Source organism: Xiphophorus couchianus, chromosome 18 (assembly GCF_001444195.1).
Source record: "Xiphophorus couchianus chromosome 18, X_couchianus-1.0, whole genome shotgun sequence".
Classification (NCBI taxonomy): Eukaryota; Metazoa; Chordata; class Actinopteri; order Cyprinodontiformes; family Poeciliidae; genus Xiphophorus; species Xiphophorus couchianus.
In genome coordinates this window covers 1,747,714-1,772,923 of record NC_040245.1, presented here as the reverse complement: position 1 = coordinate 1,772,923, position 25,210 = coordinate 1,747,714, and the positions used below count along the sequence as shown (strand labels likewise).

At 40.7% G+C, this 25,210-nt stretch overlaps 3 protein-coding genes and 1 long non-coding RNA gene across 5 annotated transcripts; 1 reads left to right on the top strand and 3 right to left on the bottom strand.

Annotated features, from left to right (window-relative positions):
• Positions 1-1,849: 1,849 nt before the first annotated feature.
• LOC114161746 (P2Y purinoceptor 14-like) lies at positions 1,850-6,695 on the bottom strand. The gene is made up of 4 exons (XM_028045312.1): positions 6,453-6,695; positions 4,917-5,034; positions 4,562-4,821; positions 1,850-3,715 (listed from the first exon to the last, which is right to left on the bottom strand). The coding sequence occupies exons 2-4, from the start codon at positions 5,028-5,030 to the stop codon at positions 3,046-3,048; spliced, it is 1,044 nt and encodes a 347-aa protein (XP_027901113.1). The 5' UTR covers positions 5,031-5,034; positions 6,453-6,695; the 3' UTR covers positions 1,850-3,045.
• LOC114161804 (uncharacterized) lies at positions 5,480-19,625 on the top strand. Its single transcript, XR_003599079.1, has 3 exons — positions 5,480-5,490; positions 5,713-5,716; positions 19,568-19,625. It is a non-coding gene; the product is annotated as an uncharacterized LOC114161804 (long non-coding RNA).
• On the bottom strand, positions 10,276-16,794 carry LOC114161742 (P2Y purinoceptor 14-like). 2 transcript variants are annotated; one of them, XM_028045294.1, is made up of 5 exons: positions 16,676-16,794; positions 12,695-12,798; positions 11,983-12,152; positions 11,646-11,905; positions 10,276-11,110 (listed from the first exon to the last, which is right to left on the bottom strand). In XM_028045294.1, exons 3-5 carry the CDS (start codon positions 12,115-12,117, stop codon positions 10,423-10,425), a joined length of 1,083 nt encoding a protein of 360 aa, XP_027901095.1. In that variant the 5' UTR covers positions 12,118-12,152; positions 12,695-12,798; positions 16,676-16,794; the 3' UTR covers positions 10,276-10,422. The 2 variants fall into 2 exon arrangements, with proteins under 2 accessions (XP_027901095.1, XP_027901094.1); XM_028045293.1 differs by lacking the exon at positions 12,695-12,798 and having other exon boundaries at positions 16,676-16,793.
• Positions 19,626-19,733: 108 nt separating the features above from the next.
• On the bottom strand, positions 19,734-23,956 carry LOC114161750 (P2Y purinoceptor 14-like). The gene is made up of 3 exons (XM_028045320.1): positions 23,572-23,956; positions 22,114-22,373; positions 19,734-20,826 (listed from the first exon to the last, which is right to left on the bottom strand). Exons 1-3 carry the CDS (start codon positions 23,659-23,661, stop codon positions 20,145-20,147), a joined length of 1,032 nt encoding a protein of 343 aa, XP_027901121.1. The 5' UTR covers positions 23,662-23,956; the 3' UTR covers positions 19,734-20,144.
• Between the last annotated feature and the right edge of the window lie 1,254 nt (positions 23,957-25,210).

The window sequence follows — 25,210 nt, the reverse complement described above, 5'->3', positions numbered from 1 at the left end:
CTAATGTTTTACTCATCAGAACAGAACTTACATGATCTGACCTGAAGACATTAGGACTTTCTAAGTCCTCTGAACTGGAATAATAATATTTTATAGGGTTTCCTTGGGTGTGGGGATGGTAACTCTATGAGTTCAAACATTGGCTACTGTGAAGATGCCTGAGCACCAACATGCAATAGGTTATGCCATAAAGATACCAAGAGAAAGGAAAAGCCTTTTGAAGAGGAGACAGAAGCAGAAATAATCTAAGTACAGATTTAACCCGGTGTCATCTGAGGAATCTGCTTTGAGGAAGTTAACAGCTGTCAAGCCTGAAGCGCCTCCACTCAGCCAATTATCCATGACAAGCTTCCACATTTACCGTCAGTCTGACAAACCTCACCCCACCACACCAGATGATCCACCTGCCTCCACCTCTCCATGCATCTTTGCATAGAGGAGCATAAGCTCTTCTAAGATGTCCCCACCTCAGGAACCTTTTCCAGGAAAAGGAAAAAATATGAAGTCAAAAGGCTAAATGAAGCCCAGACTCCCACTTTCAGGGGCTTAAAGATAGAATATCCTACGATGTTTATGTCCAGAGATAACTGAAACAACCAATCAACTGACTTTAAAATATGTAACATTTACAAAAATAAATGTTTTTTATGAGGTAAAACTGTCACCATGTCGTGACAATTTAATCCGACACAGATAATCTGTGAAAAGATCAATATCCTCCACCTCTCCCCAAAAACAGCCAATCAGAGGAGAGTCTTGGTGCTGTCAGTAAACCTATTTTATTCTGCTCTGCCATTAGCAAAATGTGCTAAAGACCGTCTATCCGCCGTCATTGGTGATCATGCTAAGTAACCTGAGCAGTCACAACATGCTCTGCTGACAGGGAGAAGGTCTATCATAGCAGAAAACAAGAGAGAGGGTGTGAGCAGCATGTACACGAGGATGATTGACAGCGATAAGACTCTCTTCCTGGCTCTGATTGGTTGTTTCTAAATGAGCTGCGTATCTCTGAAGTTAGATCTAGGAGAAGGCAGAGGAGCTCAATTTTCACAACATGGTGACAGTTTTAAGTATGTAAAAAACATATTTGCTTTTTTAAATAATCTACATACTCAGCTTTAAGGATGCATTCACACCAGTCTTGTTCACTCCGCTTTAATTCAACTTCTGTCCGTCTGCCTGGAAAGTCCAGTTTGTTTGGAGAGGTGTGAATGCGTAAACGCACCAAAACAGCGAACTCTAGTCCGCCTAAAAACTTTGGCCTGGGTTCGGTTGACGTGAACTGGAAACTGCTCTAAAAGCAGGAAGCAGGATACAGCGCAGGGCATTGTGGGTAAACACAACCAAAACATACACGTCGGCCTAGCACTAGTGGGAGAAATGGTACGTGGCCTTTAGCCAAAGACAAAAAGAGAAATCCTACAACCGCTTTAATCTGCCTCCTCTCTCCCTCGGTTATCAAATCAGGTTAGTGGTCAACCAAACGCTCAGAAATGTAGTTAAGGTGTGTGGGTGTTAGAGAAAGAGTCATAATATGATTTATACAGTTTTTGACGTTAAAAAGAGTCTGTTTGTTTCACTCCACCGCTCGGCAGCCTGTGAACGCTCGTGGGTTAATTTGTCCTTCTCAGTATCTGCAATGAATTATATCGTAGCATCTTTTGACTCGGAACATAACTGAACATTTGAGAAGACTTTCTTATTTCTCATAATTACTGCAAAATATGTCATGCTTAAAGAAAGTACAACCTTTTTTCATTAGTTCAGTTCTTTGATGCAACAACACTGATGCAGGAAACATTCCCGTTAATTATCTGCTCAGCTATTAGAAGTAAGAATCCGTCAGACCTGCATTAGGATTTTATTTATTAGGGATCCTGATGAATTAAAATAAACTTTTAGATTGTCATAGATTTTCTCACCATATTCTCTCACAAGTCCCATGAACCAAACAGAAGGAATAAAACAAAATAACACTTTATTGTACTATTATTGGGTTAAAGTTAAATAGGAGCATTCAGTTTCAACAAAAGTAATAATGTAAAAACTTGAAAATAAGAATAAACTTTACAGCAATTGCAAATTTACATCATAGGAAAAAACACTTCATAGTTATTAAAATGAGCAAACTCAGATTATAAGGAAGGATTAGCTTATTTTACAAGTAGAATGCGCCCCCCTGTGGACCATTGTCGCAATATCACTTCAAACGGTTTCTGATCTTGCATAGCTTTTGATCCCACTGCGACATTTTCCATTCATACTAAGCACCTTATTAGAGACTCTTTGCCACCATAGAGCAGTGGGAGTTACATCCACTTATGCTTAATATGACAAATTTGCACATGAACTACTAGACTAATTCACAGAAAGTTAGGGATATTTGGCTTTTGGGTGAAATTTATTGAAAATGTGTAAACACTATGCAACAATCTCATAATGTTGTGAAAGAAGGCGCTTAAGTCAAAGCATGCAATGGTGATTTCTTCACCTAAAACTATAGATTGAAACAAATACCAACAACAGAGGTTGGTACACCACAACGGAAAATGTCTCAATACTGTTTCATGTGAACTTAGCCATGACAATGAGATCTTGTGCTGTTGACAAGTAAACTTATTGTCTGCTGAAGCATGATGTGCCCTCAAGTCATTGTCTGAGCATTAGCATCCCTCATAATTAATTAGACCTGCTGTTTGTGCAGAGGCGCAGTGACTGGGTTAAGGATGTTATTCCATTCACCGTAGCAGGTCGTAACAGACCACGCTGGTGTAAACTGATTCAAATGGCCTGACGTAACACTTGTCTTTGATGCACCTGGAGTTTAGTGCTGATCATCATCCATTTTTTCAGGGCATTGCTCACAATGAAGCACTAATCAACGTGGAATGTGAACAAAGCATGTCCGCCTTTATGTCATCCTCTGACTCTTCCAGCCTCTCTGTATCTATGCTGAGTACCATACTAATATTGTATGAGGTGTTTAAAAAAAAATTTAATCAGAAACAACCTGGACCAATGATTCCTGTGTCTATCAGTCTGTCCTCACTGAGCCCGGGGCGCTACACTGGTACTGATGGTGTTCATCTGATTCTCACCGTCTCCTGCCTCCGAACTGGAGGTGTTTCTGTCGCCTCTTATGCAGAATATTTGTTTCAGGTTTAGCTGAGCCCTGAACTCCTTACAAAGAAAAACATAAATAAGAGGATCCAGAATGATATTAAAAACTGACAGTAAGACGCCCACCTCTTTGAGGTAGTACAACACTACTGAACAGTGTCCTTGACGTATAACGTATGGAAGTCGAACAATGTGATAAGGAACAAAGCAAAAGCAGAACACACTGACCAACACCAACATGTTCCTACGAGACTTCATAAGCTTCTTGGAGTTGGAGGAGGCCAGTTGGGCCTGCTGGACCTGCAGCACCCTGCGGGAGGTGCTGTAGTAGAAAAAGACTAGAGAGAAGAGTCCTGAAAGGAAGATGATGAAAGCAACAGCATGACTTGTTATGTACAGTGGTCTTATGAGTTCTGTGAACAGATGACCACAGGTGCCATGATCAGGCGGTTGAGATGTGCGGTTGATCAGCATCAGGATGGAGTAAGGTGTTATCATGGTCAGTAGAACAACCCAGGTGGTCATGGAGATGATGTGGCTGGCTTTGGAAGACACCAGGAAGTGAGTTCCCGAGGAATAAAATATCTTCATGTATCTGTGGAGAAGGACAAGGATTCAGGGACCATTCATTTGATTTGCTGGACCTTGTAGCAACCTGAATTTCTGCAGATTGAAATACAAAAGTGAAGAAAAAGTCATTGACGATGGATGCTGAGTTTTGTTCTGGCTCTTCTTTATATTTCTTTTGGTTAAAAGCATGAAATTCCTTTGTAGTGTTTCCACATTCTTCCTTACAAGGAGGATGAAACTAGGGGCAGATAATTTATTATCTATCCCTAATTTATGGTGGTAGAGATGGAGCTGCAAATAGTTATGTAACAATTGGGTCTGAATAGCTATATATTTGACATGGAGCGTTTATATTTTTTTTCAAAAATAAAAAAAAAAAAATCAAAAGTTTCCCCCTTGCGCAGTAGAGGGAGCAATAACTTCACACACAGAGAACATGGTCGTTGTCTTGGCAGCCACCATAAAGGAGAGGAAGAAGTTCTCAGTGTTTGTAAATGTATTTGTGGATGCTGTGCACAAACAAGGACCAACCTGTGCCGCTATCAAATTTAAAATCTTATGATTTGAAGTTAACCCTCATTGTGGTCTGCCATGGTTGTTGTTTTTCTTCTTGCTTGCACATATCAGGGCGCCAATAGTGACATTTGATGTTATGATGCTCTAACTGGGACTAATGGCTGATGCATCATTAGAACTGATTTGTGAACTACACTACCACAATACCTGATATACGTCTCTGTGATGTTTTTATTAATTTAGCTCACTTGTCAGCATTGATAGCTCATCACAACATAAAACAGGACAAGTTTGACCCATGGTTTAAATCTACTCATTAATTGCCTGGCTGGTAATTGAGTAAGAGATGCAGTACCTGTTAGCTGCAATGTAACTCATGAACAGGATGCTGGCAGACATGTTGAGGTACAGGAGTGGGGATCCAATGCTGCAGTAGAGCAGATGAATGGTGAATGAGCTCCTGGCGTAATGAATAATGCGCAGCGGGAGGCTGATGCAGAGCAGAAAGTCAGCCGCTGTCAGATGTTTCAGGTAGATCATCCAGCTCTTGGATGCTTGTCCATGAGCTCCACGGCAGTGAAACCACAAGGTGAAGCTGTTGAGGCTAAAGCCCACCTGCCGAGGAAATGATTGAGGTGATGGTGAAACCAAAACTTTAACTTATTTTTTCTTTAAATTGGATTGGTATAAGCTGAAGACTTGACACTCACCAGAAACAGCAGACAGTAGATTAGTATTAGGAAAGGATGGTATGATGTTTCCACTGAATCACACATTTTGTTTTGCCCAGTGCCTGAGGAATTCGCTCCTTCCAGGTCTGCCATGGTTCTGCAGGTTTATGATGAGGAGTAAAACTCAGAGACTGTGTGGAGAGTGTCTGAAAACATTCATTACTTCAGTTGTTTTAAGGTCTGTCGCCCTGACCTCTGTGGTCATGAAATTCTGCATCAAATGTTGATGAAGCGTCTGAAAACCATCACAGAACTGCTGCTGGTAACCTTCAGTTTGTTTACGAGGAAAACAGATGACAGTTGTCCTGAGATTTCACTTCATCCCGCACCACACTGACCACCCAACGGCGTACGCCAGGATCTGTTCGGCCTTGAACCATCAACCCAGAGATTCTCCACCAGAAGCTCACAGTGCCAACCACCATCTGTTAATGGTTCACAAGCTTTCTGACTTACTGGCACCAGTAAGGTGAAACTGGGGAGCATCTTCAGTGAAAGTACTGACCTGGCTTCACCAATTCTCTGTTGACAAATGAACCATATGCTGAAAAATGTAGATGTCATGTTGTGTGTTTGTTGAGGGAACCGAAATGCAGCAGGAGGAGGCATTGGGTCGAATTTTGTGGATTAATAAAACAATGGACAAAGACTTAAAATAAACCATGGGAGCACAAGGAGCCAGGGGAGAAAAAAAACAGGAACAAACAAAAGCACAAGGAGCATGACCAGGACAACAGGATCTAACAGGACAAACCAGTAAAGAGTTTGAAGACAGTACTGTCTTCAAACTCTTGTACCCAGTACTGAAACAAAACTGTTTCAGTACTGGGTGAATGTGGAACAGAGCGAGAGTACACCGGGGAACAGGAAATACATGTAACACTAAAGAATAAGTAGATATAAGGAACATAATTAACTAGAGTTACAAAGAATAACTAGACACAAGAAATAAACACCATAAACTAGAATCACTAAGAAAGTTGAACTAAAGTGAAAACAGAAACAAGGCTGATCTAATCAAAAAAAGACCAAGGAACATAGAATATCAGTTAAGTTAGAATCAATAAATCAAACCCCAAAACAACCCAGGATCCTAACAGTAGCTCTGTGATTTGGAAAATGTAAAATTCAGCAGAACCAGTTTGCTTCAGAAATCACCTAAAAATGAATCAAGTTGTCTTGTTCACTCTATTTACATTCAGGGGATTTTCAGCATACTTCACTGAGAAGGTCCAGCATTGCCCCTGCACAGATAACATTTTCCAGATCCGCCACTGATTTCCAGCTGGCAGTTTTCTGAACTAAAAACATCTGACCTTGGTCTTGAATGTTGATAGGATGAAGAAAAGATGCAGAAATCTCCAAGGTCATCAAAGTTCTGCCTGTGCTTGTGTTTTAGAGCAGCTTAATAACAATAAAAACATTAAATATATGTAAAAGAAATGTAATAAAACGAAAAAGATCCCAAAGCTGGAAAAACCTGGAGCAAGATGTATTTTGTCTGAAGGTACTTACAGCTGATTTTGTTCTTAGTCTTGGCACCAGAAGCTGAATCTTTCTGAGGCTTCAGAGCTCTTCCTGTCAGCATTTACTCTGGTCAGAGTTGAGGAAACAGTTGATAGACTGATTTTCACACTGATGAAACGATGTCTGTTCTTTCTTTGCTTTAAATAAAAATGATACAAACTTATTCACAAGCTTCCTGGTTGCTCTCTGCTTTCTTGTGAAGTAGATGGTTCAACTCTGATGTTTTGCTGAGTGACAGCCTACTTCCCATTCAGACCACATAAACTGAAACCAGACAAGTATTAATTTTTACATCACATGATGGCATGCACTATTTTGCTCTGCTTTGCTTAGTTTAGCATTTGTGGTGCTAATTTTCAGTTTAGAGAATCCCTTTTGATTTGTTGTGAGGTTTTAAATCATTAACTGCTGGGTTCAGATCAGATTACTGCTCTGTATTTGGTTGCCTGATTACTGTTCTAGATTTGGTTTCTGTGGTTCTTGAGTATCTCAGTAGAGGGAGAAGAAAAACAACACCAAGTGAATGCATAGCACAGCATTTCTCTTATGTTTTGAAAAGGAAACATAGGACAAGAAGACATCATCACAAAATCCCCTTTAGTCACTAATGTCAGCTAACACTAGTCATAAAGCAATAAGCTCATCCGCTTGGCGACCGTCGGTCTTAGTGGGTGAATGTGTTAACCTAAAGATCTGACTCATTCTTTATCAGGCACATCATGATGGTTAAAAGAGGTTGTTTATACTTCCTCATTTTTTTCCCCACGTACAATGAAATAAAGGTGAAGTTTTATGTTGCAATGGAGACATACAGATCAACTTTAGCTCTTTTATTTAATTTAGATTTACTTTTTTGTATAATCTAGTGTTTAGCTAAATTAAATGGCCAGACGAGAGGAACATTTACATTACCCTCATGTTTACTATTAAATGAAATGTTAAACGTAAGCATGCTGAATAAAAATGCTTTAAGCTGTAACTGATCACAGGACAAACATGTGACTCATTCCTTAACACTGTGGACACTGGAACTTGAAGATATTCAGTTAAGCTGAAATGCCAAACCCCAGGTTCTCACCAATGTGGAAATGCCGATATCTAGTGAATGCCAGACGATGTTTTTCAGCACAGTGCCATCTGGTGGCCATGTGTCAAAGATTCAGCTTCAAGTGGAGCATCACCTTCTCCTGCCGTGTTGTTTGGCCTGTTGGTGGAGTACCCGGAGTGAATCCACACACTTATGGGGAGAACATTCAACTCTAACATTGTCTACACAAACACACTCCCCATCCCGAAATATAATGCATCGTTTGTTTTATGTTTTTTGTTGGCCGTCTATCCGTGGTATTCTCTGGTAATGACTGTTAATGTTTGTGGAAGACTTCAACATCCATGTCATTTTTGATATAACATGAATGCCGTTTGTGTTTAACAGTACAACTTAAAAATGTAGCTGTTCTATACAACCATCTGATCTTCACCTGGAACCAGGAGAGTTGTTGTATTTTTGCTCCATTAGTTCAAAAAGCATTTTAGAGCCACTCATGCAGCCTTGGTTTGCACCAACAGTAACTTTTTTTTTACTTTATTTGATGACGTGTTCGTCCAAACAATTGAACAGTAATTGAAATGTGACAGAAATATACTTATAATAACATAAAATCCATGTTCAAGTTTAGTTTTTACTTAACTAATTGATTTTTTACTCCAGCTAATAATATTGTATGCTATGTAAACATTGCGATGCCACAAAATGTGGTCACATTTATTTTGTTGTGATTGTAATTAAAAGCATGGCCTCGTTTGAACAGTAATGTATCATTAGAACAGTGCTGTGCAGTAGCACATTCGTGCCGCTAGATGGCAGAAGCGAATGAATGAAGCAGGCAGTTGGAGCCCATTGTTGTTTGTTGTTATATCGCCAATATACTTGTTTAATTACACATGCTCTACATATGTTGACATTCTACAGTAATGTAGAATGTCAACATATTACATTTTGACATAATGTAATGTCAAAATGTACATGTGAGTGACATTTAGTCTTTCTGATTGGTCATAAATGCACAGCAAAAATGTGCAGGTGAGGCAGTTCAGTACCCTCCCTCACTGATAGAGGGCAGTGCTGAGCTCCATAGGAGAAGCAGGCAACATGTTTTCTTCTTCTACACATTGAAAAGGCCAAAAAAAGTCTGAAAAATACAGTCAGAACCGTTCAAGACGACTGTCCTTAGTGATCATCTCTATTAAAGCTGCCAGATTTTTGAAAATGAGAAACAAGGACGTTTTTTTACACAAAGTGACAAAGATATTCATGTGGAAGGATTGGTGCATGGACTTCAGATGAAAGTGAAGGTAAGGTTTTACACAACTTAAGGCACAATTAAAAGCTTTAATTAGTTAAGTTCAAAATTAAAATATAAGTTTCTATATTGGATTTTGTATTTTTACATCTGAATCTGGGGGAGTCAGTCTGAATTAGTCCAGAGCTGCTGGTCAAATGTTGCTCAGAGTCTGTTTGTACATTTATCAGATGTATTTGGTAAAAGTTGTAGAAGTTTGTTTTTATCACTCTTGGCTATCGGAGGATTTCCTCAGGTGTTTAGTTAATGGTTTGAGATAGCTGTATAATGAGTATTTACTGTATAATGGCCGTTTAGCTGCAAGTAAAATTTCTGATGTAACAGCAAGTTGATACGGTGCTACAATGCAGCCGTTCAGAGTGATCGTTTAATCACAGTAGTTGTATTGTGACTAAGAAAGTGAGTGATGAATGAATAATTTCTGATGACAACTACCAGAGCTGCAACATTGTCGTCCTGCTGTTCCCTCATTTCTCCTATTTCAACAGGTCAGTGGATCTGCCTGCTTGTCTCTTCATCTGGGACCTGCAGCAGATTCACGGGGAATCCGGTGCGATTGGCACCACTGCTATAGACGGACCGTTTGCTGATCCAGTGCCTACCCACAGAGTCAGTCATGTAATTAATGTAAGACTTAATTACTAATTTGGTCCCATGATGCCTGGATGGAATGTTGAAATGTTAATAGAAACTCTGTATTTGATAGAACCGGTGATTTCTCCTGATCTCATTTATAGGTAAAGTTTTTTGTTTTGGACCCCAGGAACTATGTTGAGAGTGGTGAGCTGGAAGGACTGACATTTATCTCTGGACCTTGAGTTCAAATTTTGGTTTAATATTTTTTAACCAAAAAAAGACTGAATTATTGAAATGCCCTCAGAGTTCCAGAAAGTGATAAACGACATCGAAGATCAACATTTTCCGGCCAGTCTGGGTGAACCCAACAGACCAGATGTTGGGCAACTTTAACAACAACATCTTTCAACTCTCTGGTGTCCCGTCGCTGGCCCGGTGTGCACCTCTACCTGTACAAGCTCAAAATTTCACATGCACAAATTTCAGTGGTTGCTTGGCAGGAGGAGAGAAAGCGATTGTCATTTCATCATAACAGGTAAATGGAGGCTCTGTGCCATTTGAAGATCAATAAGATAAACACTATATAATAACTAGGGCTGAAACGATTCCTCGAATGATTCAAGTACCTCGATTATTAAAATTCCTAGAGGAAAATTTACCTGCCTCACAGCTTCGTTAATTTATGTTTTATTATTTAGCGCACCGTGTTCCGGCCGGGACATTACTTGCGTTGCGCGGAGCTCTGACTTCCGCCTCTGAGTTGTTGACGAAAGCTAAGTGTTAGCAGCATAACGTCCAATTTTCAAGTTCGGCTCGTGGGGATTTTAATTAGCAGGAAATTAGAAAGTTAGAAGTAAATGGAAGCAGACAGATTCAACTAATAAGCTTGTATTCAAAAATTATCCAGTTATGCTTTATATCACTTATTTACACCCTCAGTACCTACACATACATACATACATACATATTGCACATGCTATTTGTAAATGAACAGTGAGGAACTCTGACCAGTGCCAGTTTTATTGCTCCTGGAGCTCTGACATGGTGTTGATGTTATTGATGGTGTTGATGGTGTTCGGCTGATCCTCACTGTCACTTGCCTCCAAACTGGAGGTGTTTCTCTTGCATTTTGGACAGAATATTTTTTTCAGGTTAAGTTGAGCCCTGAACTCCTTACAAAGAAAGACGTAAATAAGAGGATCCAGGCAGATGTTAGAAACTGATAGTAACACGGCAAACTCCTTGACGTAGTACAACTCTACCAAACAGTTTTCCTCAAGTAGGACGTATGGAAGTTGAACAATGTGATAAGGAACAAAGCAAAAGCAGAACACACTGACCAACACCAACATGTTCCTGCGAGACTTCATAAGCTTTTTGGAGTTGGGGGAGGCCAGTTGGGCCTGCTGGACCTGCAGCACCCTGCGGGAGGTGCTGTAGTAGAAGAAAACCAGAGAGAAGAGTCCTGACAGGAAGATGATGAAAGCAAAACCATGACTCAGTATGTGCAGTGGTTTCACAGGTTCACTGATCAGATGATCACACATGCTGTGTTCATCATCGTGATGTTTCTCGTTTATCAGCATCAGGATGGAGTAAGGTGTTATCATGGTCAGTAGAACAACCCAGGTGGTCATGGAGATGATGTGGCTGGCTTTGGGAGACATCAGGAAGTGAGTTCCCGTGGAATAAAATATCTTCATGTATCTGTGGAGAAGGACAAGGATTCAGGGACCATTCATTTGATTTGCTGGACCTTGTAGCAACCTGAATTTCTGCAGAATGAAATACAAAAGTGAAGAAAAAGTCATTGACGATGGATGCTGAGTTTTGTTCTGGCTCTTCTTTATATTTCTTTTGGTTAAAAGCATGAAATTCCTTTGTAGTGTTTCCACATTCTTCCTTACAAGGAGGATGAAACTAGGGGCAGATAATTTATTATCTATCCCTAATTTATGGTGGTAGAGATGGAGCTGCAAATAGTTATGTAACAATTGGGTCTGAATAGCTATATATTTGACATGGAGCGTTTATATTTTTGTTCAATATAGATATAAAGCTAAAGTAGCCATAATACTAATGATAACATTTAGGCTAGCATTAGCCTATCTTATCCACCTCAAATGTACTCACATTTTTATCTGTCTATTTAATTTAATTACCCTGACTGCAAATTATGTGGGACCCATGCTTTAAACAATAGTCTAAATTAATAATCTGGTTTGTAGTTGAGGTGAGGTACCTGTTAGCTGATATATATGCCATGAACAGGATGCTAGCAGCCCAATTCACAAACAGGAGCGGGGCTCCGATGCTGCAGTAGAGCAGGTGGATGATGAATGAGCTGTTGTCGTAGTAAATAATGCGCAGCGGGAGGCTGACGCAGAGCAGGAAGTCAGCCGCTGTCAGATGTTTCAGGTAGATCATCCAGCTCTTGGACACTTGTCCATGAGCTCCACGGCAGTGAAACCACAAGGTGAAGCTGTTGAGGCTAAAGCCCACCTGTAGAGGAAATCATCAATCATTTGAATGATTTTTGCCTAAATTGGATTAGTGCAACCCAAAGACATGATACTCACCAGAAACAGCAGACTGTAGACCACTACTAGGAAAGAGTGGTATGATTTTACAGATAAATGACATGTGGTATTGTGGACATGTGATTCATGGTTGTGGACATGTGATTCATGGATGGATGACGTTGTTGCATCCATGGTTCTGGAGGTTTATCATAAGCAGCAAAACAGAACTGTCGAAGAAATCACATGGTGATAAGGATGAATGGATGAAGAGCATCTGCACTGATTCATTTTCTATCATCAGCTCGATTAAAGACACGACTAGGTTCATATGAGAAAAAAATTAAAATAGTGATAATTTAAAAAATAAAAAATTAAATCACATTAAAAAATTGTAATCACAAATATCCTGTCACTGATTTACAGAGAGGCTAAATCGCCAGTGGCTGCACATTTTGGACTTAAACCTGACTGAGCATTGTGCAAAATCCGTTAGTATCAGGATGATGTCATTTGTAGAAGCACATACTCTAGACATAAATCTGTACATAAGGTTTTGTAATAAAGCATGAAATATGGGGACACCCACACCACCAAATAACGCACTCGTCCGTCTCGGCATCCTAAGCAGGTTCCTTCATCTTTATAAGCACTTTGAGTTTCTGTAAACTGTTTTGCTTGTACTTTCTCCATACGTGAGCAGAACATACAGAGCGCACAACGCTTTAAAAAGAGCCACTGTCACTGAGACAGAACACATCCTGATTCGTACCAGCATGTTGGCTTGTGTTTACATTAAACGGCGTCTGTAAACGTCCTTATCGTCAGTCAGGTCATCAGGTATATCATGTCCCAGGTATCTGGCAGCAGCACACACTTTAAAAACGACACCAGATAATGAGAAGTCAGGAAGTACAAACTTCTGATCTTAACTGGTTCTTATGATCATTATGTTACTCTTCAATGCATTAGTCTTGCCACACATCCTCAGTTGTTCATAGGTTTGGCCTTTGACTTCCATAAATTGTACAAAATTTGCATGTTTGCACATTAAAAAGAAATTATTTTCAGTAAGGACCATAAAAATTGTGCCTAAAGATGTGCAGATGCTTATTTTATTTTTAAATCGATTTCATCTAAATCTGTTCTATGCTTTATCTTAATGTATGCTGTTAACTTCTGTCTGTAAGCTCTTTTAGTTGCCTTTGGCTGAAAGGTCCTGTATGAAGGAAGTTGCTTGTCTTACCATCAAAGATTTTATTTAAATTAGTAAAACGGAGAATAACAGTTTGAATACCAGCACTTATTGAATTTGTTGGGAGCTGTGATGGGATCTGACATCTGCTGGGTGGAAAGATCTCCTTTAACGTTTCTTTGTGTAGTTAGAATCAGCAGTCTGTCACTGAAGGAGCTAACCAGTTCAGCAACAATTTGTGTTGCTGTGTGTCAAAACTGTTTTCATTCCAGGCCCCACCAACATCACGAATGTCCTTAAAGGGTCTTTCCACCCTTCATACACCTCTTGCCACTTCCTTCCTGTCCCATACATGTGCAAAGTTTTCAGCCACTCAGCTATTAAAGCAGCTCCAGCGGTCTTTGATGAAATTAATAACCACTAAAGCATCATATATGCATAAAATAAATGTAGCAAAATGGAAACGTCTAAGCTCTTGACTAAAAAGACGATCCCAAAGCTGAAAGAATCTGCAGGATGGATTTTGTCTGAAAGTACTTAGAGCTGTGTTTGTTCTTCGTCTCTCAGCTACAGCAGCTTTCTGTCAGCCTGACGTCTCCTCAGGCGAGAGAAATTAGCTACGAGGCAGTTTTCTGAATGCTATCTGCTAGAAATCTTCTCAGCTACCACATCTTTCCTTTCATCTGATCTCATTGATTTAAATAACAGGAAACAAATTTATTTCCACCAAGCCCCCATATATAATATAGAAGTCTTATCATTATATGTTCTTGTGGCAGGAAGTAGGTGGATTCAGAGTAATTGCTTGGGCCAATAAACGCTCATTATAACAGCTAAATTAATCTGTAGACTGAGACGTTGTGCTATCAGGTGTTGAATCTTATTGTTCATGTTCTTTCTGACTTCCTGTTGTGGGTGGAGGTTTACACAGGTGGGTGCAATTTGCTAATAAAAGCCCACAGGTCGCTCTGGTCAGCACGGCACTCAGACCAAATGTAACTGAAGGCTGTGTCTTTCATCTGTCACTTACTGGCATTTCCAGCCCTTTAAAGATGTCAGCGTCAGCAGGTTATGGGCCCAGGAAGGAGTTTGGGAGCTGATGGAACTGATTATTCTTTGATGGAGATGAAAGAGTTGTGGGAAACAAAGTTTTTGGCCCACTTACGTCTGGTTGAGCTGAAGCACACCGTATTATTGAAAGGAGAACCTGATGACGCCACTGACAATGAAGAGCCGCATACAGAACTAATTCAAGTCTTGGATGATAAGAGTCTTTCCCCTGTCATGCGAGATGCTGCGGATGACAGCAGAAAAGCCGGAGCTGACGTCTCTTCAGAAAACCACACGTTCGCTTTCGAGATGGAGCAGATGGACGACGCCCAGATCTACGGTGTGAAGGTGAAGGGCCACTTTCTGCCAATTCATGGATTTCGACTCAACTATTAAAACTCATGTTTTGGAGTTGGCTGACGGTGTGAGGGCAGTGGCATCGCGCTGGCGAAAGGCACCGCAGAGTTCGCTTGAGAAACAGCCACATTGTGGAGATGATTTTGACACTTTATATGTGCCGTTATTTTCCCAGGACATCTTTTCTGTTAAAGCTGCAACTGCCTAAAGAGTGACAGTCATTTTCAAAGATGGACAGAACCGCCTCATCCATAAAAATGGTACGGCTTTTGACATTAATGTTAGTGACAGACTGCTCTATTTAAATACTGTTACAGATGAGGTTGATGAGTGCAAGTGGAAGCAGATGGTCACTGTAAAAGCAACTGTATCAAAGTTGGAGAGAGTTGCAGATGGAAATTAGAGGTAAAACTGAAAAACCTGATTTGAAATGTGAAGTATGCATAAAAGGTCAATTTGCTCAGACCAGCAGAGATCCTGATGAAAAAGCTAAAGGTGTGCAGATCTGGCTGGACCAATAGAACCAGCTGCTAAAGATGGGTTTAGATGTATCTTAGCTTTTACAGATGGTTATTCAGGTGCTATTTTCACCTATATCCTGAAAGCTAAGTGTGATACTGTTAAAGGTACAGTGAAGTTTTTTGCAGATGTGACACCTTTTGGGAATATTAAATGTCCAAGATCAGATAATGGAACTGAGTTTATATCTAAGGCATCGATTAGTTAAAATGCCATCAGACATGAAACTTCAGCTCCTTATTCTCCCCATCAGAAAGGGACAGCTGAGGGAACATGGACAGCTGTCTTTGAAATGGCAAGATGAATGGTAATTGAGAGTAATCCGCCTAAAGATTTATGGACATGCGCAGTTCAGACGGCTGCTATTATCCGTAATAGATGTTACAACAGACGTGTTGAGCAAACTCCATGTTACAAGTTAACTGGAAAGAAACCGGACCTTTCATAAATGAGAACTCTTGGATTTGATTTATGCATATAAATATGACAAGAAAAAGTTGGATCCACGTTGTGAAAAGGGGGATTTTTGTTGGCTACGATTAAATAGTCCTGCATATCTTATCCTTTATCCAGACACAGGCAGAGTACTTAGCAGTAGGATGGTAAAGTTTACCACAAAAAGTGAATGAGACACTCAGACTGATGAAGACATAAATGAGGACATTGTGCTCAAAAGACAGTTGAAAGTCAGCAACCAAATCCAGATTTGACAACAATTATCTCACAGGAGATTAAAATTGAGACTTGTGATACAGATAGCTACTCCGCTCAAAGTGAAGGTAACGTTGGTGGACATTATCCTAAGAGAGGAAGGAGACCTCCGAAGTATCATGCAGATCAGGACTGACATGAGATGTGAGGATGGTCGAGCGAACATGAACATTGACTGTTGCTGTAGGATCGTATCTGATGTGCCAAAGACCCTGGAAGAGGCTCTAAGCTCACCACAATCAGAGCTATGAAGGATGAAATGGACTCTTTGATAGAGAATAATATTACATCAGCATTACCTGGGTAAACAAACAGGGGGGCAGATGGGTATTTGCTGCTAAAGAAACTCCAGTTGAGACACTTTATGAAGCAAAAGGCTACAGTCAGGTTGCTGGTATCGACTATAATGAGACTTTTTCCCCGTCTGCTGATATGACATTGTGCTCGTTCTAATTGCACCAAATGGATGTAAAACTGCATATTTATTGATTGTGATGTATTTTTAGAACAACCTGAAGGATTTGAAGTGTTGACTGAGACAGGAGAGAAATTAGTCTGTAAGCTTAATAAGTCACTTTATGGTCTGAAACAGTCGGGACAAAATTGGAATAAAATGCTACATGATTTCCTTATTGATAATGGCTTTGTGCAGAACCCTGCTGATGATTGTGTTGACAGTAGAGAAAGTGAGAGCGTAACCTGCTGTTCCGAACAAGGATGAAGTTTTACTGATGGTTTTTAGGAGATTTAATTCCCTTAGTGTTGTAACCTACATTACATGTCACCACCTTAAGAGCTGAAATACATATAAGATGTCTGTAGCTATTCATTAACTAATCAGTTTCCATTCTTATGTTACTTTAAGTCTTTGCCAAACATATTAACAAACAAATATACATTAAAGTGAATAAGTTTTCACACCTTTGGACTCCAGAGGGCTGCCAGCGTGAAACAATGCTGCCGTTTGCTCCATGAAGACGAACTGCTCTACTAACTGTTGTAATAACTGCTCTAACCGCTGTAGGTCTAACTAACTTCTGTGTTTGAGGGAAAACAAACCAACAGTTATACTGCAGCACTAGGCAGAAAATGCAAAGTCGAAAATTAAAAGTATACAGCTCTAATCAGAATTCAAAAATTACTGGCAAAATGAAACACATTCAAATTTACTGCAATGAAAAACATTTATGATTATTTACTGAGAGAGTAATCTTGATTATTTGGGTTGATGACCTTATTATTGCAGCAAGAAATGATCAGATACTCAGCAGGTGTCAAACTCCAGGCCTCCAGTCGCCACAGGTACAAAACCCTGGAATGAAACGGTTTAATTTCCTCCTCCTTGTGTAGATCAGTTCTCCAGAGCCTTAATGACCTAATTATTCTGTTCAGGTGCTGCAGCAGAGGCACATCTAAAAGTCGCAGGCCAGCGGCCCTGCAGGACTGGAGTCTGGCCCTAAGTGAACCTCTGAGCGCTTGAGGAGGGAGCGGTAGAGAACGGCTGGCCAAAATTAACGTTCATAAATCGGCTCAATCTGGAGCTAAATGCCGCTTGCGCCGCGGATATTGGAATATCCAATATCCAACTTGAAACTAATTTCACTGCGGTCCGTAACACAATGAAAACACCAGAATAAAGTCTGTTTTGGTCTGTGGCTGTTATGTTCCGGGGTTCTCTGGTTCTCTTGGTGGGGTTTTTCCTGTGCGCCTTTTCCACCTCTTACCACCAGATGGCGACAGGTTCCGGTTGGAGTGCGGTGGTATCATCATCATCCACAGCTGTCATCAATTACCCTCATCAGCGGAGCATACTTAAGGAGTTGACCGCCAGTCCAGCGTCGCCTGAGTGTTTGCCAGTCACGGTACCTCTGAGCCCCCTTGAGCCCTGTCTCTGTGTTCCTCGTTGCCTTGAGCCTTCCTTTGATTCTCTTTGTGTTTCTCTGTTGCCTTCAGGAGATCCCTTTGACACTCTGGACCCGCTGACCAGATCCTGGCAGTTTCCTTGGTTTCAGAACCTCCCTCGTGACGCCGTGGAAAGTATCCACTGGTTGCCCGAGTTCCCAGACTCACCTCTCCGTTGTTTGCAAGTATCTCCTGGATCCCACGGCTGGCGGCCGAATCACTCCTCTGTGTCTCTGTTGCACCCGAGCCTACCTGTCCGTTCTCCGCCGCACTCCTCCGTTTGTTCCTGGACCCACTAAGAGACCGAGACCCTGGACATACTCAGTAACCCTCCAAGATTCAGATCCAGCCACCACCAAGTAAGAACAACCTGTGTTTCATCTGAGTTTTCCATATTCCCACGACCCCTGAACTCACCAGTCTGCTTTTTCCCCTCGCAGTGAACCACTGCTGCCTGTTACAGTTGATTCCCTGGACCAGACCACCTTCCCACACTCTGATAATTGTGTACCTTAATAAATCACTTAAACTGATTCTTACTCTCCTGTCTTGTGTTCTGCATGTGGGCTAGAAACTTTTAACCCATCATGACAGTGGCCTGTAAAAATGGCGCCGAGCGACTGCACAAGACGTAAACGTCCCACAATGTCTTAAGCAGTGATGTTGGTTGAAAAGCTGTATAGGAGGAGCTGGACAGAGAAGGCAGCTAAAGATGGACAAGGAGAGGCAGAAACAGGAGAGGAGGCAATGACAACAGAACGAGGGCTTGTATTAGGAAAAAACTAAATATGTACTTTTCTTGACAAAAACACGTTTAGGGGAAATGAAAAAGAAGATATATAGTGTTCTTGATGAAAATACATGTGTAAGGAAAATAAAAATTAATATATACTTTTTGATGACAGCGCATGTAAGAAGGAACAGGAAAAACAAAATATATATTTATGCTTTTATTTTTTATTATGTCAGTTTTGGTCCTCCATACACATCTTGTCCGTCCCTTCCTGTCCCATCCATGTGTAACATTTTCTAGATCTGCCACTCAGCTATTAAAGCAGCTCCAGCGGTCTTGGATGAAATTAATAATCACTAAAACAAGTATACGTAAAATAAATGTAGTAAAATGGAAACGTCTAAGCTCTTGACTAAAAAGACGATCCCAAAGCTGAGAGAATCTGCAGGATGGATTTTGTCTGAAAGTACTTAGAGCTGTGTTTGTTCTTCGTCTCTCAGCTACAGCAGCTTTCTGTCAGCCTGACGTCTCCTCAGGCGAGAGAAATTAGCTACGAGGCAGTTTTCTGAATGCTATCTGCTAGAAATCTTCTCAGCTACCACATCTTTCCTTTCATCTTATTGATTTAAATAACAGGAAACAAATTTATTTCCACCAAGCCCCCATATATAATATAGAAGTCTTATCATTATATGTTCTTGTGGCAGGAAGTAGGTGGATTCAGAGTAATTGCTTGGGCCAATAAACGCTCATTATAACAGCTAAAGTAGATTATGACAGGTTGAGTAAAGGACTGGGTAACAGACTAATGGAGCAGAAATGAAGCAAACACATGAGGTGTGAGAGCTGCAGGCTGTAAAACGGTTTCACCACCGGGAGGTCAGACGTTTCTTTCTTTCTGTGGTCTGTCTGGTAAGGACTTCTCTAGAAGAAAAACAGGGTTTTGTAACTTTGGTGGTTGGTAGCATATATGTCTGATCTCGCAGTGCACAGTGAAAATATAAAATATCACCAAGTATTTATTGTGCATTTCCTAGTGCAAATATCTTAGTACAATACAGGTAACGTTTCAGTGAAGGGAAAGTTTTAATAGTAAAATAATCTACCAGTGAAACTAGAACTTTTCATCAATATTGAGGAATTATTGACTTAAAACAAGCTCCCGTCATGCTGGAAAGTAAGTTATTTTGTCTTATTTTCAAGTGTACTTAGATATTTACACAAGAAGTTAGACCAGCAGTGTGGAGTGGCATTTATGACCTCTCAGGCATGTGAGAGTAAATGATTACTAATTTGAATGTTTGCCCTGAATTTCATCCCATTTCCACAGTTTTCACAACATTATCTTCTTTACAGAAGTGAGTAGCTTTATTTCCATACATTCAAATGCAAACAAAGTTCAACTTGTTTCAAATCTAAAGATGAAGAAAATTTTTACTGTATTTGGTTTCATTCAACCATAAAATGCAGCTGCAGCATTCTTTCTTTACAAGCTCAAACATTTGCTATAAAATGAAAAGTCTTCTAATCAGTCAACTTTCCTGTCAATAACTGAACTAATTTTTAGTTTAGTTTAGGTCTCTTTATTTTGAAGCATTCAAACTTGACACCATGGTAAAAGAAGACTCTCCATACCATGACACCTACGCTTTCGTACTTCACAGCTTTCTGTGTCTTGAATTCAGTTTTTTGGGTGACAAACTGTCTGTGGTTTCCAGAACCAGAACAATCCTGATTACATCCATCCATTTCTTTTTATCTCAGTTCATGGGATTCTGTGTTTTCACTGCTGGGTCTGTTGGTTTCCCATTCCTCAGTTTCATCTTTAGCCTCTGAAACTGAGATGCTTGAGTTGTCTTTTGTAGTGGAGAACATGTGCTGCAGGTTCAACTGGGCCCTGAACTCCTTACAAAGAAAGACGTAAATTAGAGGATCTAGACAGACATTAAAAACCGATATTAGGACAGTCACCTCCTTCAGGTAATAGAGCAGCACAGAACACTGTCCTTGAAGTATGATGTACAGAAGTCGAACCAGATGATAGGGAAGAAAGCAAATGCAGAACACACTGACTAACACCAACATGTTCCTGCGAGACTTCACAAGCTTCTTGCAGTTGGAGGAGCCCTCTTGCCTCCGCTGGATCTGGAAAACCCTGCGGGAGGCGCTGCAGTAGCAGAAGATCAGCAAGGAGAGCACTGACAGGAAGATGATGGCAGCACCAGCATGGAAAACCTTGTAGAGTACTTTGACTGATTCACTCTGCAAGACATCACAAATTCTGGCACCAGAAAAAGATCTGTCTGTGTTCAGCATCAGGATGATGTATACAAGCATTGGAACCAGGGAGAAAACCCAGGTGGCTCCTGAGAGGAAGCGGGCAGCTCGAGCCGTCATCAGGAAGGAAGTCCTCAGATGATGAAAGATCTTCATGTACCTGGAGAGTTAATACAATATCAGGGATATTTAAGTTAAACAAATTTGACAGTTTATAAAAGTGAACATCTAATTCTAGCAAAGGTCTCTGATTATTGACATTTATACAAATGTGTCTTGATTGTAATACACTTTATCTATAAAGTTAAACAAGAAGGTTTAACTTCCTGTCAAAGGTAGGAGCCAGAACTTTTCGTCAGACATTTGTAACACGGCGTCTGAGTGTTTCGAGACACTGACTCTGATGCCGACACCAAGTTCACACAGGAAGATTTTTATGTCGATTTTTGTCCCAATTCCAACAATCTTAAGAATGCCCCGACTATCGACACAATTCTAAAGATTATCTTAAGACGTTTCTTTCATGTGTGTTGCGTTAAGAGTGATCTGGTTGACTGGTTGATGTGTGGTGTGTTGTTCCTGGCATGTGGCTCGAAGCTTGACATACTGGAGGTTTTATATCGTACGAAGTTCGTCTGGTTTTGAAAATCAGCCGACAATTTTGAAGTCTTGTGCAACAGTCATTTCTAGCCTATGATGTCCCGTCCCAAATGCCAGACTAATCCTGCAGGGTAGCAGCAGCCTTGGTGCTTATCTTCAGAGGTCATTGGAGGCGAGAGGCAGGAACCCCTTAATAGATCACCAGTCCATTACTGGACAAACAAACATGCACACGCTCTAACCTAAAGGCAATTTAGGGACCTGACACAAGTGTGTTTGGACTATGGGAGGAAGTTGGACTACCCATGGAGAATTTAAACTTGCACAGGGAGAAAATGCAAACTCCATGGAAAAAGGATTCTGTGAGGATTTATGTTTCTGTGTTGTTTTTTGTCTGGCCATTGATTGTTCCCAGCTGTCCCTCGTTACCCTGATTACTCCCCCATCTGATTTAACCCCATCTGTGTCACCTGCTCCCTGTCGGGTCCTTGTCTGATGTCAGCCTGTCTGCCTAGTTCCTGTGTTGTGCCTTTCCAGGTGCTGCCAGTGTCTGTGCTCCTTGCCTTATTGCTCTCCTGTGCTGCCTGTACTTTGTGAACTTCATTATTCATCATTAAAACCATAATTTTTCATCAACAATCTGGGTCCGCCGTGTCCATCCTCAACACAAACCACACAATTCATGACAAATTTCTGGGAATCTTCTTGCTGCAAAGCAACAGTGCTAACAGCTGAGACAATATGTCATCCTCAGATTACATTCAAGGAAGGTAAGAGACCTTCTGGGTTTGACGGGAAGCTCAGACATTTGTACAGGTTTTATTTAAAATTTTCATAGAAGTTGTACCTGCTGACGGCGATGTAGCCCATAAGTAGGACACTAATGTACATGTTGATGTAGAAGACAGGGGCTCCAAAGGTGCAGTAGAACAGGTGAACTTTGTCGGACCTGCCTGCATAGTCAACGATGCGGAGGGGAAGTCCGAGGCAGAGCAGGAAGTCGGCTGCTGTCAGGTTCTTCAGGTAGATCATCCAGCTCTTAGGGACTTTCTGCCGAGGGCGGCAGAGGTGGAACCACAAGGTGTAGCTGTTCAGGATCAAACCCACCTGCAGAGGGAACATCAGGAGATCAGACAAAAGCTCTGGATGAATTATTTTTCCCGCTGATGGGCCCGTTTACTGTAGCTTAGCAGTAAGAAATGTCTTCAGTCTGGGCAGAGATAAATCCATTAAGATATAACAATTTAGATATTGTTTCATTGTGTTGTTTTAATTTGATTTGAGCTGCTTCATTTGAAGATCTGCTGATTACACGGTTTGATCATATTTGCTGTATTTAAATAGATTAACAGTGGAGCACCAAATTCAACTGATGCATTTGATGTTAGTATTTAAACTCCTAGATTCTTTCTGCTTTACCTTTTTCATGTCAAAAATATTTCTATACATTACCATTAGACTTTGTTTCTAAAAATCTGTCCTGAATTGATAAATTGCTCACAGGAGAATCCTGACTTTCTCCACCAAAGGTGAACCTGTGAAGCAAGAGATCAACCAATGATCAACCAGTTTGCTAGAACAGCTCAAAGCTCCATCTAATGAACCATCAGCTGGCATGTAAATAGTGCATGCAGCCAGAGCCAATGCAATGTTACAGGGCAAAAATTGGGCGGCATCAACAGCCAGAGAGAGGAGGAAGAGTCTGAAGAGGACATGATGTCAGTTTCCATCACTGCAACATCATCAGGCCATAAAACCCACAATAAGATGCTGATGGGTTTCCTCTCCCTCTACTCTTTATTCCATAACCCCACTGATGGATTTGTCTTAGGTCCCCAGTTTTACTTTAGTTTTTCGGTCTCTGCTGTTCTGTCTTTCCCTTTCTGAATCACAGTGGCATTGTCTGTCAACAAATTACAGTAAAAGCATAAATGTGAATCTCTTGCTATTGATCTCTCACAATCACAATTTGCAATACTTGTCATGCAAACACTAACCATAGTTTGCAACAGAGTACGCTGCTATATTTACAACATGACTAATTAGTTTCACACAATGACAAGGACTCGTCGTTCTGAGGCACTGCTAAACTCACTGGCTGGTATTTACTTTTCAAAGATGAACTAAGCATTTTGAAAAAGAGACCGTCTTTTGCAGGTGATCCGAGGGGTTTTGTACAAAATGCACTTACTGTTTTGCGAATTTTGATAGTGATTTGAATAATGCGAAAACTGTAACTGCAGTCAAATGCTTAGAGGAAAAGCATGAAACACGGGCACTGGCAACCCTTCGGTTTGAGACTCACCACAAACACCAAACTGTAGAAGAATATGAATCCAGGAAGAGATGATTTGTTGACTGGATTACAGACGTGGTTGGTGGAGTTGTTGGTCATCTCTGGGTCCAGCTACGTTTCACCCGGCAGAACAGAATCAACAGATCATTTCCTCTTCAGTGACAGATTTGAACAGTAGCTCTGCAGCAACTCAGATTCTACCAGAGTGAGTCTGTAGATGCTTATCTGAGGCTGCAGGTTTGGTTGTTATATTTTGTAAGGGTTGTTCCGCATTGGCCAGTTTTAAATAGAAACCAGAGGAAGTCCTGCTACACCAAGAAGGAAGCCAGACAAGAAGCAACAATAAATGATAAAAGTTGCATTCATGTGTTTAGCAGTCAGTGTTATGCTGACACTTTTCTAACAAAAATAAACCAATCGAAACCCAGCGCGTCATAACCTGAACACTCCTGATCATGTTAGAATAAATATCTTAAGTTTGTTTACTGAAATGGTGGAGCCTCCTGAAGGGAACCTCACCTGCAGCATCACCTGCCTCAGACGCGGCTCCGCCCTTCAGGCTCTGGATCCATTCAGCACATTCTCTCTGTCACATCTGCAAGTCAAAAACAAAACCAAAAGACACAGAAACATGTCAGAAAGCCTCCCTTTAGTGCAAACTCTGAATTTGAATCTACAATAAACAACATTTGTCAGTGTTTCTCTCACTGGGATGTTTAAATATCTGTGAACATTGATGAAGTCAGGCTGCTGAAACTCTTCCTGAAAAAGCGAGATTGTCCTTGTTGGCATCCCAGCATTTCTTTAAGGTTCTGAATAATTTACTGGAACGTTCTGAAAACGATTGTTTGGAGCATTGAATCTGGGCTGGCCTGACTGAAGCTGCAGGTTGTGAAGCAGCTGCTGCGTCTTTAACTGCTGCCGTCGCAGATGATTCTTCCTGTTTCTCTCTTTTTTCAGGTCACTTTCCACAAAATAAAACTACTACTACTAACTCTTGTGACCTCTATCTTTTACTTCTGAGTGGTTTTAAGATGCTCACACTCATGATGTAGGACCAGAGAGTAACTTATTATCAGTTTTTATAAACTGATCATCAGATTCTTTACATAATCTGATGCCTGAACTGCTTACCATGAAAAAATGTATTAATATTAAACACACAGACATTAGACGCTACAACAATCAATCGATCAGGTTTATTTGTACAGCAATAAGGCAGTTCAAAGTGTTTTATATCATAAAAACAATAAGAAGTCATAAAATACATCTTATTCACTAATTGAGAAACCAGTAACAAACATTGCATTTTGATGAGTGCCATCATCCAAATCATCAATAATTATCAATAATCAAATATGTTGGTCAATGTTTCATTCATTGTGGTTCAAAAGTGACTCTGACCAGCTGGGCTTTTAGTCTGGATTTAAAGGAACTCAGTGTTTCAGCTGTTCTGCAGTTTTCTGGAAGTTTGTTCCAGATTTGTGGTGCATAGAAGCTGAAAGCTGCTTTGACATGGTTATCGGCTGAAATGATTTATTGATGATGATTATTTCCATGTTTGTGTTACAGAGGGGGGTTGGCCATGTGGTTTTTTCTGGGTCATGTGACAGCGGCGGCGGATCGCAGAGGGTTTTAACTGGAGCAG